Here is a 19,522-nt window from a genome sequence, read left to right as displayed (position 1 = left end):
AAACAATTATTGATGGCAGGAATTCAGTGGGTGTGTACTTCACCCGCACCATCACCATACTGTGCCCTGCTACAACCCCCCCCCCCCCCCCCCCCACTGCACCCATGCTGTGCAGGGCGTATTACACATTATGGGATAACCGACTGTCTGTCCATTCCTGTCTGCTCGTTATGCTGCCCTTCCTTTTGAAAATTGTCTGCTTTATCGACTTCCTTCAAGACCACACGTTAGCCTCTTATCACGCCCTCTTACCACTCTCAGGGAGCCGGCTCTTCTATACAATAGTTACCACTCAGTCCCCAAGGTGAAAGAGTGTCCGGGCATATGACTTGTTACGTGTACTTATTTGCGATTCGTTTGGGCTGTCACGTGTGGTGATTAGTGTTGGGTAAGGCTAGGCCAGGTCAGGTCAGACTCGGCCAGGTCAGGTCAGACTAGGCCAGGTCAGACTAGGCTAGGTAAGGCTAGGCCAGGTCAGGTCTGGTCAGGTCTGGCTAGGCCAGGTCAGGCCAGGCCAGGCTAGGCAGGGTGAGAGAAGTAAAGCGGCAGGTACTTACGTTTCCGAGAAAGTAGCGGCGGTAATATATTGTTGATTTAGATTCGACGACATCCTGAAGCTAGTAGGTGGCGGCCTCATCGCTCTCGAACTTCTTGTTGTTGTAGGGGATACGAGGCACACCCAATATCCCCCTTACATTGATCACATCGCACACTAATATTTTTACTATTTCGGACACCAGATTTGTCTGTTTCGTATATGTATAATTGTTCAATATTAAAACCACAATAGAATGCTCTTAACAGTTACAATTTTCAACTTATCAGCCATATAGTTGGCAAGAACGCCGCCCGCCAGTGCAAATGTCTCAGACCCTGTGGGAATATAACCAGTCTGTCAATCGGGTCAACCCAAGTGTTGCGTTTCCATGCGTTTCCAAAAGGGTTGTCCATGTTGGAATCGGTGAACGCCCTAGTAATATTGTTGAAAACATCTTAATAACTTATTAAACCAAAGGTCTTTTTATGTCAGAAGAACGGCAGAAACTAGATCTATATATGAAAACTCTTTCAGGACAAAATTTAAAGTAAAACTAAAGATATTTGTAGTTGTATAAAAGTTGCATTTTTCATCGGTCGTAGAGCCGGAAATCCGCAATATTCATCTCAGAACAATGCTTATTTCACGCAGAATCGTTAATAAACGTAAGATTTTTATACGTCTCAAGAAAGATAGAAACAAATTTACTTTAATCTAGTTTTACATAATCTAGTTTTACTTTAAATTTTGTCCTGAAAGAGTTTTCATGTAACCATATGGATTTGGGCTGATTTGGGTAATTCTATGGACCGCTTCCCAGCTGATTGAAGCGTCGTCACTGACTCGAGCCTTACAACAGTTATGTAACCATATGGAGCAACTTAAACGAGCTGCCTCCCCATGTTCTGACTTTAAGCGTCTCGCTGATAATCCATGGCTCAGATTATTGACTCAAATACATGATGACCAAAAGTCTATAATCCGAGAGCAGTCGGACCTGATAATGGCCACTGCTTCGCAAGCGGGGATGTTTCTGATGGGGGAGAAAGAAACATTTGCGCAGCGCGTCCCGCGGCGTTGCGCGGGCAGTCTGGGGCCGTATAAATACGGGGGCACAGAGGGGCTCTGCCCTCACTCCGCCTGCCCTCGCAAAACTCGTTGTCTCCCCTTTCTCCCCACTGCATGTGGGAAGGGGGGTGCAGCGCCGGTCCCCAAGTGTCCCGCTGTCCGCAGCTAATACTTTGCCCAGTCTAGGTGCTAGTAAGCCCTACTTGTAGTCACCCCCTTCTCCTTATTCATTAGGTCTTTACGGCCTCTTGGTCGGGTACATTATGTGTTATGTGGTCTCTCACTTATTAGTTACTCTTTGTGTCCTGCCTGTTATATCCTAGTGTTATATAATTACTACACATTTGCACTCGGCCTTAATTCTAGTACCAGTTAAGCTTTAGGTTTCTGCAGATTTAGTTTCCATGTCACTAGGCTAAGGTCTCATACTTACTACGGGTGTACCTTTTAAGTTAAATCTAGTCCTCGGACTTGGAATTGTTACTGTTAATTCTTACTTTATATATCTACATGTTCTGCAGAATTTAATCTTCAATAAACTTCAAAGCCCCATACTGTCAGTATCTTTCTCCCCCTGATCAGAAAATGAACATGTTTGCTGATGATGCTAAGATAATAGGAAGGATAAGAAATTTAGATGATTGTCATGCCCTTCAAGAAGACCTGGACAAAATAAGTATATGGAGCACCACTTGGCAAATGGAATATAATGTTAATAAATGTCATGTTATGGAATGTGGAATAGGAGAACATAGACCCCACACAACCTATATGTTATGCGAGAAATCTTTAAAGAATTCTGATAAAGAAAGAGATCTAGGGGTGGTTCTAGATAGAAAACTATCACCTGAGGACCACATAAAGAATATTGTGCAAGGAGCCTATGCTATGCTTTCTAACTTCAGAATTGCATTTAAATACATGGATGGCGATATACTAAAGAAATTGTTCACAACTTTTGTTAGGCCAAAGCTAGAATATGCAGCGGTTGTGTAGTGCCCATATCTCAAGAAGCACATCAACAAACTGGAAAAGGTGCAAAGACATGCTACAAAGTGGCTCCCAGAACTGAAGGGCAAGAGCTACGAGGAGAGGTTAGAGGTATTAAATATGCCAAAACAAGAAGACAGAAGAAAAAGAGGTGATATGATCACTACGTACAAAATAGTAACAGGAATTCATAAAATTGACAGGGAAGATTTCCTGAGACCTGGAACTTCAAGAACAAGAGGTCATAGATTTAAACTAGCTAAACACAGATGCCGAAGAAATATAAGAAAATTCACCTTCGCAAATAGAGTGGTAGACGGTTGGAACAAGTTAAGTGAGAAGGTGGTGGAGGCCAAGACCGTCAGTAGTTTCAAAGCGTTATATGACAGAGTGCTGGGAAGACGGGACACCACGAGCGTAGCTCTCATCCTGTAACTACACTAAGGTAATTACACACATGAAGCTAGGGGCCTCGTAGCCTGGTGGATAGCGTGCAGGACTCGTAATTCTGTGGCGCGGGTTCGATTCCCGCTCGAGGCAAAAACAAATGGGCAAAGTTTCTTTCACCCTGAATGCCCCTGTTACCTAGCAGTAAATTGGTACCTCGGAGTTAGTCGGCTGTTACAGGCTGCTTCCTGGGGGGTGTGTGTGTGGTGTGGGGAAAAAAAAAAAGTAGTTAGTAAACCGTTGATTGACAGTTGAGAGGCGGGCTGAAAGAGCAGAGCTCAACCCCCGCAAACACAACTAGGTGAATACACATATATACATATATATTATTTAACTATATACTATAGCTATTATTATAACATAATAATACTGAATAACTATTTTCCATATAGAGTGGGGCCTCGATTTACGATGGTACAGTAATACGTTCCCAGAGACAGATCGTAAGTCGAAATATCGTAAGTCGAAATGATTTTCCCATAAGAAATAAAGGGAATTGAATTAATCCGTTCCACACCATCAAAAATATTAACTTAAAAATACATTATATACTGAATACTATTTTTAACTCTAACTACAATACAGTACATATGTTTATCGTACCTTTATGGAGGACTCTTGATGGCGTATGGAAGATGGTGATGAGGGGGGAGGAGAGGTATTACTGTTTGGAAGGGAAGTCCCCTTCCATTATGACATCAGGCAGTGAGGACTTCTCTGGGGTACACACTCTGGCATGTTTTGCCTGCTTACCACTAGGACCTGCTTCTGGCCCACTGCTTGCTTTTCTCACTAGAAATCATTCTGTTGAAGATTGTTCTTCTCTTCTTTGCAACACTTGTCTGTAGTGAGGCATCACATTGTCATTAATAAGATCAATGCAACAGCTATATCTGGGCTATATCCTGCTACAGCTATATCTGGGCTATTCTTTTCAGCAAAACTTTGCAGTTCTTCCCATACTGCACATATTTTCTTAATTAATGAGGAAGGGACATCCTCTACTGCCGCCTCCTCCTCCTTTCCTGAAGATTTGTTGTACTGCCTAGCTAGTTCAACAACACGTGTACCATTTTCATGTTTATGAATGATCTCTTATTTTTCCTCTATGGTCATTTTTGCATGCGTTTTCATATGTTGAACCTTACCACTGACTTTCTTGGGACACATGGCATGATATATAATAATCAGTTTTGTGTTCAAAAGGCAAAAAATCAGCACAAAACTGGAATTTCTTATAAGTGTGATCGTCACTAAACGGGCGGCCTTAGTAAACTGAGGCAGGTCGGCCTGCGTGACCGGGAACCATGCGCTCAGTCGACCCGAACATGTATCAACGAATATCATTAGTCGACGACACTATCTTAAGTTGAGTCGCATTTTTCTATCAAATTTATATCGTAACTCGAAATTATCGTAAGTCAGGGCAATCGTAAGTCGAGGTGCTACTGTACTGTATTTGGACATAAAAACACTTCACAGGGTTTCAGTAAAATATTGCTAAATACAAAACATTGTTTGTAACCCTTTGTACAGTACAATAGTTTTATTAACTACAGTATTTGTATTTTGAATATTCATGCAAATGTATACAGAAAACATACATACATATATATATATATATATATATATATATACAATCATGCATAAATAAGTATGCATATATTTGTTAATTTGGTTTATTTTCTATACATTCTTTTCCGTATTAGTGAGCAATTCAGCATTTGGAGAATCCATTAACTTTATTTGTTGGTTTATTATATAACAAAGATAAAAAAATCTAAACCAAATGAAGCACTGTCAGGAATTTACACACACACACACACACACACACACACACACACACACACACACACACACACACACACACACACACACACACACACACACACACACACACCAACAAAATCAATAGAGAGAGGGGGAGTGAAGAATAAGGAGAGGGGGAACAAGTTCCTGAAGATTGCATACACCAACATAGATGGAGTGAGATCGAAGATACTGGAGTTAAGTGATGTAATACAGCTGCAGACACCAGACATTGTTGCACTCACGGAGACAAAACTTGAAGATGTAATTTTAAATGAGGTCATATTCCCAAGGGGCTACTCAATTTGGAGACGGGACAGAAAAATTAGGAAAGGCGGTGGCGTTGCTGTGCTGGTAAAAGAACACCTAAAGGTGAAGGAAATAATGACTGCCAATCCACAAGAAGTTGACATAATAGCACTAGAGATCTGCTATGAGGATGATAAACTAATGATGATAAATGCATATAGTCCACCGCCAAGCAGCACATGGTCAAAGGAGGAGCTAGATAGTAAACGTGAAGGTCTTATAACAATAATGAGAGAGATTATAGCGAGAGCGGATAACGATAGATCACGACTGTTGATAGTCGGTGACTTCAACTTGAAATCCATAGACTGGGAAGCATATGAAGCTAAAACAGAAGATTTTTGGATCTGTAAATTTGTAGACCTCATCCTGGAAACATTCTTGTATCAACATGTTAAACAAGCTACGAGGATGAGGGAAGGGGACGTTCCCTCCATGCTAGATTTGATATTTACCAGGAAGGAGGAAGAGATATTTGACATTCAGTACCTTCCTCCCTTGGGTAAAAGTGACCATGTCTTTTTGGGAATAAAGTATGCAATGCGTTATAAGCTGGAAGAAAATAAGGAGGTTGAAGCAGTTGAAAAACCAGACTTCAGGAGAGGACATTATGGTGACCTTAGAAATTTTTTTTAGTGAGTATAATTGGACAGACTTGATGCTAGGCAAGGAAGTGAATGAGATGTATGGCAAGTTTTGTGAAATATATGATAAAGGCACAAAAAAATTTATACCAAAACAGAGATGCAGAACTAGGAAACAGGATTGGTTCAATAAAAATTGCGAGAGGGCTAGAGACCGAAAGACACAAAAATGGAATCAATACAGGAAGAGGCCGAACCCCCAAACATACCAGCGATACAAAGATGCGAGAAACAACTACACGGCAGTGAGGAGAGAGGCAGAAAGAAATTTTGAAAAAGGGATTGCGGACAAATGTAAAACAGAACCAGGTCTATTCTATAAATTCATAAACAACAAATTGCAGGTAAAGGATAATATTCAGAGGTTGAAAATGGGAAATAGATTCACGGAAGATGAAAAGGAAATGTGTGAAACACTAAACGAAAAGTTCCAAAGTGTGTTTGTACAAAATGAAATCTTTAGGGAACCAGATACATTAAGAATTCCAGAGAACAACATAGAACACATAGAGGTGTCTAGAGACGAAGTGGAAAAAATGCTCAAGGAGCTCGGTAAGAACAAAGCAGCTGGCCCAGATGGCGTTTCACCATGGGTTCTGAGAGAATGTGCATCTGAGCTCAGCATTCCACTTCACCTGATCTTTCAGGCATCCCTGTGTACAGGAATCGTAGCAGACGGGTGGAAACAGGCTAACATAGTTCCAATCTACAAAAGTGGCAGCAGGGAAGACCCCCTCAATTATAGACCTGTATCATTGACAAGTGTAATAGTGAAAGTATTGGAAAAACTAATCAAAACTAAATGGGTAGAACACCTAGAAAGAAATGATATAATATCAGACAGACAGTATGGTTTTCGATCTGGAAGATCCTGTGTATCGAATTTACTCAGTTTCTATGATCGAGCCACAGAGATATTACAGGAAAGAGATGGTTGGGTTGACTGCATCTATCTGGACCTAAAAAAGGCTTTCGACAGAGTTCCACATAAGAGGTTGTTCTGGAAACTGGAAAATATTGGAGGGGTGACAGGTAAGCTTCTATCATGGATGAAAAATTTTCTGACTGATAGAAAAATGAGGGCAGTAATCAGAGGCAATGTATCGGAATGGAGAAATGTCACAAGTGGAGTACCACAGGGTTCAGTTCTTGCACCAGTGATGTTTATTGTGTACATAAATGATCTACCAGTTGGTATACAGAATTATATGAACATGTTTGCTGATGATGCTAAGATAATAGGAAGGATAAGAAATTTAGATGACTGTCATGCCCTTCAAGAAGACCTGGACAAAATAAGTATATGGAGCACCACTTGGCAAATGGAATTTAATGTTAATAAATGTCATGTTATGGAATGTGGAATAGGAGAACATAGACCCCACACAACCTATATATTATGTGAGAAATCTTTAAAGAATTCTGATAAAGAAAGAGATCTAGGAGTGGTTCAAGATAGAAAACTATCACCTGAGGACCACATAAAGAATATTGTGCAAGGAGCCTATGCTATGCTTTCTAACTTCAGAATTGCATTTAAATACATGGATGGCGATATACTAAAGAAATTGTTCATGACTTTTGTTAGGCCAAAGCTAGAATATGCAGCTGTTGTGTGGTGCCCATATCTTAAGAAGCACATCAACAAACTGGAAAAGGTGCAAAGACATGCTACTAAGTGGCTCCCAGAACTGAAGGGCAAGAGCTACGAGGAGAGGTTAGAAGCATTAAATATGCCAAAACTAGAAGACAGAAGAAAGAGAGGTGATATGATCACTACATACAAAATAGTAACAGGAATTGATAAAATCGACAGGGAAGACTTCCTGAGACCTGGAATTTCAAGAACAAGAGGTCATAGATTTAAACTAGCTAAACACAGATGCCGAAGAAATATAAGAAAATTCACCTTCGCAAATAGAGTGGTAGACGGTTGGAACAAGTTAAGTGAGAAGGTGGTGGAGGCCAAGACCGTCAGTAGTTTCAAAGCGTTATATGACAAAGAGTGCTGGGAAGACGGGACACCACGAGCGTAGCTCTCATCCTGTAACTACACTTAGGTAATTACACTTAGGTAATTACACACACACACACACACACAACCGATAGCTAGAAAGGCGGGATCCAAGAGTCAATGCTCGATCCTGCAAGCACATATAGGTGAGTATATAGGTGAGTACACACACACGGAAGTTAAACGTTAGTTTAACGGAAGTTAAAACCAGAAATGACCAACAAGAAGCAGAAATTAGGCAAGCAATTAGGAAAGAACTGGTTACCAACAGTAAACTGGTACAAAACACTGCAGATAGAACTAAGTCCATAATCATTTTTGGATGTTTAGAGAAGGAAATTTCATCTAGGGTGGACCGAGCGGCAGAAGAGATGAAAATCATAGAGAAAATAGTAGGTTTAGGAGAAGGCTCAAAGGAAAATGTCAGTGATTTTAGAAGAATAGGAAAATATGAGAAAGAAAAGAACCGCCCCTTAAGGGTGACCTTTAATGGAGTGAAAAACATGATGGAAGTGCTAAGAAATGCCAGGAAACTGCAGAGTGATGAGGTTGGCAAATCTTGGTCAATAAGACAAGACCTCTCCAAGGAAGACAGAGAAAAGCTGAAAATGAACTTAATTGAGGCAAAACGTCTATATGGGGATAGAAATGAAGAAGACAGAAATTCTTTTTTTTACAAAGTGACAGGGACTGGAAAGCTTGTGAAATGGTACATAAAAACAAAGCAACAAGATCAGTAGTGGAAGGGGGAGTAAAGAGCAAAGGAAAAGGGAACATGTTCCTGAAAATTGTATATACCAACATAGATGGAGTGAGGTCAAAAACTTTGGAGTTGCAAGATATAATCCAGCTTAGGGTCCCAGATATTGTTGCATTATCAGAAACGAAACTTGAAGGAAATATAATAAATGAAGTCATATTCCCAAGAGGCTACTCAGTTTGGAGACGTGACAGGAAAACTAGGAAGGGAGGAGGAGTGGCTGTACTGGTGAAAAAACACCTGAAGGTAAAAGAGTTAATATTTGAAAACCCTCGAGATATTGACATAATGGCATTGCAGGTCTGGAATCAGGATGATAACCTGATAATTGTAAATGCCTACAGCCCACCAGCAAGCAACACATGGACAAAGGAAGAACTGGATGACAAACGAGAGGGCCTCATAATGGTCATGAGAGATATTATTGTACAAGCAGATAAAGATAAATCACGACTGTTGATACTGGGGGACTTCAACTTTAGAGCAATAGACTGGGAGGCCTATGAAGCAAGAACGGAGGACTTTTGGACATGCAGATTTGTGAACCTCATTCTGGAGACATTCTTGTATCAACACATAAAGCAAGCCACAAGAATGAGGGAAGGAGATATACCGTCAGTACTGGATCTAGTATTCACCAGGAAAGAAGAAGAGATTTTTGACATCCAGTACCTTCCTCCCTTGGGAAAGAGTGATCACGTCATGTTAGACATTAAATATGCTTTAAGATATCATCTAGAAGAAAATGTGGATATTGAAACAGTTGATAAACTCGATTTAAAGAGAGGCAACTATGGGGAACTTCGAAATTTTTTTAATGAGTGTAATTGGACAGAATTGTTGCTAGGCAGGGAAGTAAATGAAATGTATGCCAAATTTTTAAAACTATACGAGGAAGGCACACAAACATTCATACCAAAACAGAGATGCAGGACCAGAAAACAGGATTGGTTCGACAGAAATTGTGAGAGGGCAAGAGACCAAAAGACACAAAAATGGAATCAGTATAGGAAGAGGCCAAACCCCCAAACATACCAGCGATACAAAGATGCGAGAAACAATTATACAGCAGTAAGGAGAGAGGCAGAAAGAAATTTTGAAAAAGGGATAGCAGATAAATGTAAAACAGAACCGGGCCTATTCTACAAATTCATAAACAACAAATTGCAGGTAAAGGATAATATCCAGAGGTTGAAAATGGGAAACAGATTCACGGAAAATGAAAAGGAAATGTGTGAAACATTAAATGAAAAGTTCCAAAGTGTGTTTGTACAAAATGAAATCTTCAGAGAACCAGACACAATAAGAATTCCAGAGAACAACATAGAGCGAATAGAGGTGTCTAGAGATGAAGTGGAAAATATGCTAAAGGAGCTCGGGAGGAACAAAGCAGCTGGCCCAGATGGCGTTTCACCATGGGTTCTGAGAGAATGTGCATCTGAGCTCAGCATTCCACTTCACCTGATCTTTCAGGCATCACTGTGTACAGGAATCGTAGCAGACATGTGGAAACAGGCTAACATAGTTCCAATCTACAAAAGTGGCAGCAGGGAAGACCCCCTCAATTATAGACCTGTATCATTGACAAGTGTAATAGTGAAAGTATTGGAAAAGCTAATCAAAACTAAATGGGTAGAACACCTGGAGAGAAATGATATAATATCAGACAGACAGTATGGTTTTCGATCTGGAAGATCCTGTGTATCGAATTTACTCAGTTTCTATGATCGGGCCACAGAGATATTACAGGAAAGAGATGGTTGGGTTGACTGCATCTATCTGGACCTAAAAAAGGCTTTCGACAGAGTTCCACATAAGAGGTTGTTCTGGAAACTGGAAAATATTGAAGGGGTGACAGGTAAGCTTCTATCATGGATGAAAAATTTTCTGACTGATAGAAAAATGAGGGCAGTAATCAGAGGCAATGTATCGGAATGGAGAAATGTCACAAGTGGAGTACCACAGGGTTCAGTTCTTGCACCAGTGATGTTTATTGTGTACATAAATGATCTACCAGTTGGTATACAGAATTATATGAACATGTTTGCTGATGATGCTAAGATAATAGGAAGGATAAGAAATTTAGATGACTGTCATGCCCTTCAAGAAGACCTGGACAAAATAAGTATATGGAGCACCACTTGGCAAATGGAATTTAATGTTAATAAATGTCATGTTATGGAATGTGGAATAGGAGAACATAGACCCCACACAACCTATATATTATGTGAGAAATCTTTAAAGAATTCTGATAAAGAAAGAGATCTAGGAGTGGTTCTAGATAGAAAACTATCACCTGAGGACCACATAAAGAATATTGTGCAAGGAGCCTATGCTATGCTTTCTAACTTCAGAATTGCATTTAAATACATGGATGGCGATATACTAAAGAAATTGTTCATGACTTTTGTTAGGCCAAAGCTAGAATATGCAGCTGTTGTGTGGTGCCCATATCTTAAGAAGCACATCAACAAACTGGAAAAGGTGCAAAGACATGCTACTAAGTGGCTCCCAGAACTGAAGGGCAAGAGCTACGAGGAGAGGTTAGAAGCATTAAATATGCCAAAACTAGAAGACAGAAGAAAAAGAGGTGATATGATCACTACGTACAAAATAGTAACAGGAATTGATAAAATCGACAGGGAAGACTTCCTGAGACCTGGAATTTCAAGAACAAGAGGTCATAGATTTAAACTAGCTAAACACAGATGCCGAAGAAATATAAGAAAATTCACCTTCGCAAATAGAGTGGTAGACGGTTGGAACAAGTTAAGTGAGAAGGTGGTGGAGGCCAAGACCGTCAGTAGTTTCAAAGCGTTATATGACAAAGAGTGCTGGGAAGACGGGACACCACGAGCGTAGCTCTCATCCTGTAACTACACTTAGGTAATTACAAATGAAAAGGAAATGTGTGAAACATTAAACGAAAAGTTCCAAAGTGTGTTTGTACAAAATGAAATCTTCAGGGAACCAGATACAATAAGAATTCCAGAGAACAACATAGAGCACATAGAGGTGTCTAGAGACGAAGTGGAAAAAATGCTCAAGGAGCTAAATAAGAACAAAGCAGGTGGTCCAGATGGAGTTTCACCATGGGTTCTGAGAGAATGTGCACCTGAGCTCAGCATTCCTCTTTAACTGATTTTTCAGGCATCCCTGTTTCCAGGAGTTGTAGCTGATGTGTGGAAAAAGGCTAACATAGTTCCAATCTACAAAAGTGGAAGCAGGGAAGACCCCCTTAATTATAGACCGGTATCATTGACAAGTGTAATAGTCAAAATATTGGAAAAAATAACTAAAACTAAATGGGTAGAACACCTGGAGAGAAATTATATAATATCAGACAGACAGTATGGTTTTCGATCTGGAAGATCCTGTGTATCGAATTTACTTAGTTTCTATGATCGAGCAACAGAGATATTACAGGAAAGAGATGGCTGGGTTGACTGCATCTATCTGGACCTAAAAAAGGCTTTCGACAGAGTTCCACATAAGAGGTTGTTTTGGAAACTGGAAAATATTGGAGGGGTGACAGGTAAGCTTCTAACATGGATGAAAAATTTTCTAACTGATAGAAAAATGAGGGCAGTGATCAGAGGCAATGTATCGGACTGGAGAAATGTCACAAGTGGAGTACCACAGGGTTCAGTTCTTGCACCAGTGATGTTTATTGTCTACATAAATGATCTACCAGTTGGTATACAGAATTATATGAACATGTTTGCTGATGATGCTAAGATAATAGGAAGGATAAGAAACTTAGATGATTGTCATGCCCTTCAAGATGACCTGGACAAAATAAGTATCTGTAGCATCACTTGGCAAATGGAATTTAATGTTAATAAATGCCATGTTATGGAATGTGGAATAGGAGAACATAGACCCCCACACAACCTATGTATTATGTGAGAAATCTTTAACCCCTTAACTGCGTTGCCTCCAAATGTGACACCCCCGCAGTGCGCAGGAAATAAATTCTCTGGAAAAAATTCTTTTTTCTTTTTAAAGTGTCAAAAACCCTTCCCTCAGTATGGGTATGTAAAAAAAAAGTCGAGATTGTACTTACTTTGGCTGCTATGGGGTCCGGAAGTTGGGGCGTGACGTCATCATTCCCCGTGCGCCCGTGCCGTAAGCTCTCGGGGGCGGTGGGGCGCTCGGGGCGGGGCGCACGAGTTGCCGCGAATAAATTTTCGTTCATTTTTTCCGCACCTTTCCAAATACAATTTCATCGTTTTTATGTGCCAATCCAATGTATAATGAACACGTACACTATAATATCGCAGTACAACATCCGTACTGTCCGTAGACACTGTGTTACGTGCATGAAACTTGTGTACACATATGCAGCACATATTTACTATGTACCATGCTAATTTGTGTATATATACAATCTATTTACACACTATATACATTCACCATCAACACATTCAGAACACCGCGTAGCAGCTGCTTCGTATGAGCCAATAGCAGCTGCCTCGTATGGGCCAATATCAGCTGCCTCGTATGGGCCAATAGCAGCTTCCCCGTATGGGCCAAGAGCAGCTGCCTCGTATGGGCCAATAGCAGTTGCCTCGTATGGGCCAATATCAGCTGCCTCGTATGGGCCAATATCAGCTGCCTCGTATGGGCCAATATCAGCTGCCCCGTATGGGCCAATAGCAGCTACCACGTATGGGCCAATATCAGCTGCCTCGTATGGGCCAATATCAGCTGCCTCGTATGGGCCAATATCAGCTGCCTCGTATGGGCCAATAGCAGCTACCTCGTATGGGCCAACATCAGCTGCCTCGTATGAGCCAATAGCAGCTACCTCGTATGGGCCAATATCAGCTGCCTCGTATGGGCCAATATCAGTTGCCTCGTATGGGCCAACATCAGCTGCCTCGTATGGGCCAATATCAGTTGCCTCGTATGGGCCAATATCAGCTGCCTCGTATGGGCCAATAGCAGCTACCTCGTATGGGCCAATATCATCTGCCTCGTATGGGCCAATATCAGCTGCCTCGTATGGGCCAATAGCAGCTGCCCCGTATGGGCCAATAGCAGCTGTCCCATATGGGCCAATAGCAGCTGCCCCGTATGGGCCAATAGCAGCTGCCTCATATGGGCCAATAGCAGCATTTGGCCATGAACACATTCAGAACACCTCGAGTGAGAGCAGCCACACCCAGCCAGTCTCCCTCACTCCAACATCTTACTCGCCAACATTGCTCCTCCCACCATATTGTTATAGCTCTTATTACACATGTTCTATATACCTATCTACATGTTTTATTTACCAGAACTATGCAAGTAAGCCGGTATTGTGTCCAAACAGTACAGTGGCCACCATACACTGCATGAAAAATCACACAGCAGACGACGCTACGATTACGTCACCTCCCTCACCAAAATAGCTCCTCTCAACATTCTCCGGTTGCTGTTCTTACTCTATATACACACACTATATATACCCATGTACATATGTGTTGCCCATAGCGAACCACTAAGCTAGTATGGTGAGCAAAACAAGAGTGGCAGCCACACACACGATGAGGCTACCTCAATTCTCGCCCTCCCTCCCTCATCAAAATTCCTCCTTCCACAATACTACGCACAACGCTAATTATAGCCACAATCCTGCTATTATCACAATCCTGGTCACTAATTCCTGTAAATGAATAATTGACCACACGTTTATTTTGAAAAGGAACCTAAGAAATCATTTGAAGATTCCTAGATGAACGAAATAATGCTGTGGTGCTGTGGCTAGAGCTGTGAACATCGTGAACAGCATTGAATCACTGATATTTGAACATTGTACCCAGTCATTATCACACTCGGGCTCTAATATAACACTATCATAGCTAAATAATACAAGTTATATATATATTTTGACATTATTTGGCGATGCTGTGGTCACATGCTGAACAGCAGTGCTGTGCGCTCATGCTGCGAGCGCCAGCCTTGGTTGCTCACACACTACTGAGGCTCCCACACCTGGGAATGTGGACCACGATTTTTTTTAAAGATGGCGTCTGTTTACAAGAGCCCTGAGGAAGCTGATGTGAACCCCATGTAGCCGCGGGAGTTTTGAATGGAACGTGAAAAATACAAAATACCCGGAGGCGCGTTGCGCAAACCAGACGTGAGCCTGCAGGCGCGTTGCGCAGTTTAAGGGTTAAAGAATTCTGATAAAGAAAGAGATCTAGGGGTGGTTCTAGATAGAAAACTATCACCTGAGGACCACATAAAGAATATTGTGCGAGGAGCCTATGCCACGCTTTCTAACTTCAGAATTGCTTTTAAATACATGGATGGCGATATACTAAAGAAATTGTTCACAACTTTTGTTAGGCCAAAGCTAGAATATGCAGCGGTTGTGTGGTGCCCATATCTTAAGAAGAACATCAACAAACTGGAAAAGGTGCAAAGACATGCTACTAAGTGGCTGCCAGAACTGAAGGGCAAGAGCTACGAGGAGAGGTTAAAGGCATTAAATATGCCAAAATTAGAAGACAAAGAAAAAGAGGTGATATGATCACTACATACAAAATAGTAACAGGAATTGATAAAATCGATAGGGAAGATTTCCTGAGACCTGGAACTTTAAGAACAAGAGGTCATAGATATAAACTAGCTAAACATAGATGCCGAAGAAATATAAGAAAATTCACTTTCGCAAACAGAGTGGTAGACGGTTGGAACAAGTTAGGGGAGAAGGTGGTGGAGGCCAAGACCGTCAGTAGTTTCAAAGCGTTATATGACAAAGAGTGCTGGGAAGACGGGACATCACGAGCGTAGCTCTCATCCTGTAACTACACTTAGGTAATTACACACACTGGGTCTGGTAGCCGAGTGGACAGTGCGCGGGACTCATAATCCTGTGGCCCGGGTTTGATTCCTGGCGCCAGCAGAGACAAATGGGTAGAGTTTCTTTCATCCTGATGCTCCTGTTACATAGCAGTAAATAGGTACCTGGGAGTTGTGTGTGTGTGTGTGTGAAAAAAAATTAGTAGTTAGTAACAGTTGATTGACAGTTGAGAGGCGGGACAAAAGAGCAGAGCTCAACCCCCGCAAGCACAACTAGGTGAATACACTTATGCAGATGGTGAATCACAATAACCAAACCACACGTCAGGAGATCGAGAAACAACAACGTTTCGGGCTGTCCTGGACCATTATCAAGTCGTACATAATGTCGTATCACATATGACTTGATAATGATCCAAGACGGACCGAAACACCATCATTTCTCCATCTTCTGATGTGTGGTTTGGTCCTCACATACACAATTACATAATTTTCAAAAGAATTCAAGACATGAATATTTAGGGACATGTAAGCACAACATACTCAGTTACATTATATAACAAAACTTATGAATAATAAAACAAGGAACATTTTATCATACTCAATTTACCAATAAATGCATCCTTCATATACAGTATAAACCTTCAACTAAATAATGATACTAGTGCCATACAGATCTGACTTGTCAAAGGGGTAAAACAAGGCCCGAAGGCCACTAAAATAATGTGGAATGATGTGGTGATCAATTTACAAAACTTCCTCAGGTTTTAGCATCAGTCTTTAAAATAAATATTTGACTAGAGTTAAAAATAAAGTATACATTAAATAGAATTTTATCAAATGGAATGTAAGCAATATTTTATTAACATCATATATATATATATATATATATATATATATATATATATATATATATATATATATATATATATATATATAAAGGGTGTGTGTGTGTATGTTGTACCTAGTAGCCAGAATGCAGTTCTTGGCCTACTATGCAAGGCCTAATTTGCGTAATAAGCCAAGTTTTCCAGAATTTCAATATTTTTCTCATTTTTTTCTTATGAAATGATAAAGCTTTTCATTTCATTATGTATGAGCTAATTTATTTCAAATTTTAGTTAAAACTAACGTAGATATGTGACCGAACCTAATCAACCCTACCTAACCTAACCTACCCTTTCTTAACCTAACTTAAACTAACATAACTAAATCAATAATTTATGTTCCTAATATAATAATAACATTTAAAACAAACCAATAGGAAACAATTTATTTAAAATAAAGAAAATCCCTCAGCCTATTAGGCAAATCGGGTCTTGCATAGTAGGCCGAGAAGTGTGTTCTGGCTACTAGGTACGACATTATATATATATATATATATATATATATATATATATATATATATATACAGTGGTACCTCCCATAACGAATTTAATCCGTTCCATGTTCGTCATGTGAAACGGACGTCATACAAAACGAGTGTCCCCCATGTAACCAGTGTGATGCACTGTGTTTATTGTGAAATTTCCCTAGTGTGCATGACATCAAATGTTCCCCAAAATATAATTTTTCTTTGTAAAATGATAAATTACCGTCCCTGAACATGTCTATGTAAAAATAATTACCAAATTCCACTTACTTTGGCTGTGAGGGCATGGACAAGGTGCGCTGTGACGTCATCAGGGGCTGGTCGCCCGTGTGTGAAGCTCCCAGACACGGTCGCGCAGGCCATTCAAGCACCGCGTGTTGCCACAAATATATTTTCAAATATTTTTCCTATGCATTTCCAATGCGGTTTTATTTGTTTCTTTTATCGTATATGATGCATATTTGTGACCTTTACAATATGTATACAGTAGAATGTTCATAATTTTCCATGAAACTGTGATACATGTGTCAGTAATGTGTCCACAATAAATGTTTATTGTCACAATATTACGTGGTAAAAATGCACTAATATTACAATATGTACAGTTTCACATACTATTTACACAGTAACACACTGTATTACACACTCAGTACTTTGGAGGTGCGTAATAGTCAACGAAGTAGTCAATGGTACACAGCGCGACTTTGCTCTCCTTGCACCAGCTACAGATAGATTTTTGTTTCCTGTTTCATCGTTCTGTGTGCTTGCAAATAATGCACTCGCGTGCACCCTTGGCTTTAGTACTTGTAGGTGGTATGTAGCCAAGCTTGTAAAGCATAAGGTAGTATTGAAACGATTATAGGAAAAGCTCAATTTGTAAGGTAGTCTTGAAAAGATCGCTTTGTAAGGTCCCACACAGGAAGAGATTCAGCTAGCCTCAAAGAGTGTCCATCAGTCAGGAAGAGATTCAGCTAGCCTCAAAGAGTGTCCATCAGTCAGGAAAAGATTCAGGTATTCTTAAAAATATCAATGAACACCACCACCATGGAAGCCGCTAACACTGTTCATCTATGCTACTTGTATCAGATGCATCATCACTGAACGCAGAAAACGATTCATCTATGTATCATCTATATACATTAGAGATGGCAAGGGTGGGGCTCAGAGCTACACCTGGATACGCTCGCTGTATCATCCTCATAGGTGCTGTATCACAGGCATCCGACCGTTGTGTTAAGCCCTTATTGCGCCTAGCTTCACCAATGTTATGACCCTTATGTTCTTCAAACAATAGGGTCTGAATTGCACTGACTGAGTACAGTCTTTCAACACCATGTGGGACAGGTGTTTGAGAGCCAGAGGCATGTGTGCTACAAATGGTTGCTCACGCACTACTAACCCAGCCAGCAGCCCTTGTCTTTCATATTCGTTATAGCAAAAGGTTCGTTCAGTGTTTGTTGGGTAGGCTGCTCCATTATGACAATCTTTCTTTGTTTCAAATGTGTTCCATTTGTTTTGTATTTATCACTTACGTCTCAATAATGGAGCAGCCTACCCGACAAACACTGAACGAACCTTTATGACATTTGTCCATTTTTCAAATTGTTTCAACAGTTCTTTTATTTTTCGTTTTTTTTTTTTTTTTTAAGAAACATGGAGCAGTCGACCTGTAGACCACCGAACGAACATTTTTGACATTTGTACTGGTTTTCAAAATTCTTCATATTTTTTATTATTTACGTTTTTTGTATGTAAGAAACATGGAGCAGCCTACCTGCCGACCACCGAACGAACCTTTTGCTATAAGACAAATGAAAAATAAATATTGAACACATTTGAAGAAAGGAAAATGTCATAATGGTTTATTCAGTGTATGTAAGGTAGGCTTCTCCATTATTGAGACGTAAATGACAAATAAAAAACAAATGGAACACATTTGAAACAAAGAAAGATTGTTATAATGGAGCAGCCTACCTGCCGAACACCGAACGAACTTTTTTGACATTTGTTGTATATCAGATATTTCATTTCTTTTTTCCTACAAAAACGTCAATGCTTTGCAACATCTCAGCAGTCACCCTTTTATATCCCAGCATCATTAGCATCTTTAAACAAGAACAACATAATTTATGTGCATCGTCGGAGGCGTCTAAGAATGTGCAAGCAGCAGCGCGACCCCACCATGTGGTGTTGACGTTACTCAAACCAGCGTTCGTCATACGGGACGATTTGACGCCGATCGGGCCGTTCGTTACCCAAAATATTCGTCTTTTGGGGCAATCGTTATGCGAGGTACCACTGTATATATATATATATATATATATATATATATATATATATATATATATATATATATATATATATATATATATATATGTATGTATGTATGTATGTATGTATGTATGTATGTGTGTATATATATATATATATATATATATATATATATATATATATATATATATATATATATATATATATATATATATGAAAACTTGTGCAATAATTTTAAGCTTGGAAATATCTTTTATTTCAATATTTTACTCTGGTCCTACGTAAAAAATATAATTATTTCCTACATTTATTAACAAATGTAATTGTCTAACTAAAAGGGATATTATTGTATATAATGAGTTAAATTTTATATTCTTCTAACAGTTTATCATAAACCTAAACACAAAAGAGATAAGCAACAAGTTAAATTTTGTTTAAGTCTCTCAAATGAAAGTGAACCCTCTGTGTTCAAGGGTTCCAAAATATCCTTCAGAAAGGCAATACATGA

At 39.9% G+C, this 19,522-nt stretch overlaps 2 protein-coding genes across 4 annotated transcripts in view; both read right to left on the bottom strand.

Moving 5' to 3' along the window:
- LOC138358683 (uncharacterized) overlaps positions 1-19,522 on the bottom strand; it is a 274,115-nt gene that overhangs the window by 18,308 nt on the left and 236,285 nt on the right. Inside the window, exon 1 of one of the 3 annotated variants that reach the window (XR_011225544.1) lies at positions 558-6,524. The exons of the other annotated variants lie outside the window; for them this stretch is intronic. The gene's annotated coding sequence lies outside the window, so the exon portion shown is untranslated. Of the gene's footprint in view, positions 1-557; positions 6,525-19,522 lie in introns of those variants that run through there. 3 annotated transcript variants of the gene reach the window in all.
- On the bottom strand, positions 10,944-19,097 carry LOC138358682 (A-kinase anchor protein 5-like). Its single transcript, XM_069316832.1, has 2 exons — positions 18,738-19,097; positions 10,944-18,537 (listed from the first exon to the last, which is right to left on the bottom strand). The coding sequence occupies exon 2, from the start codon at positions 13,714-13,716 to the stop codon at positions 12,982-12,984; it is 735 nt and encodes a 244-aa protein (XP_069172933.1). The 5' UTR covers positions 13,717-18,537; positions 18,738-19,097; the 3' UTR covers positions 10,944-12,981.

This window comes from Procambarus clarkii, chromosome 85 (assembly GCF_040958095.1).
Source record: "Procambarus clarkii isolate CNS0578487 chromosome 85, FALCON_Pclarkii_2.0, whole genome shotgun sequence".
NCBI lineage: Eukaryota > Metazoa > Arthropoda > Malacostraca > Decapoda > Cambaridae > Procambarus > Procambarus clarkii.
The sequence above is the reverse complement of the archived record's forward strand: the minus strand, read 5'-3'. Positions and strand labels throughout refer to the sequence as shown.

Excerpts from the sequence above, each read along its gene's own strand:
- LOC138358682 (XM_069316832.1), bottom strand. The coding sequence starts at position 13,716 with ATGTGTTCATGGCCAAATGCTGCTATTGGCCCATATGAGGCAGCTGCT.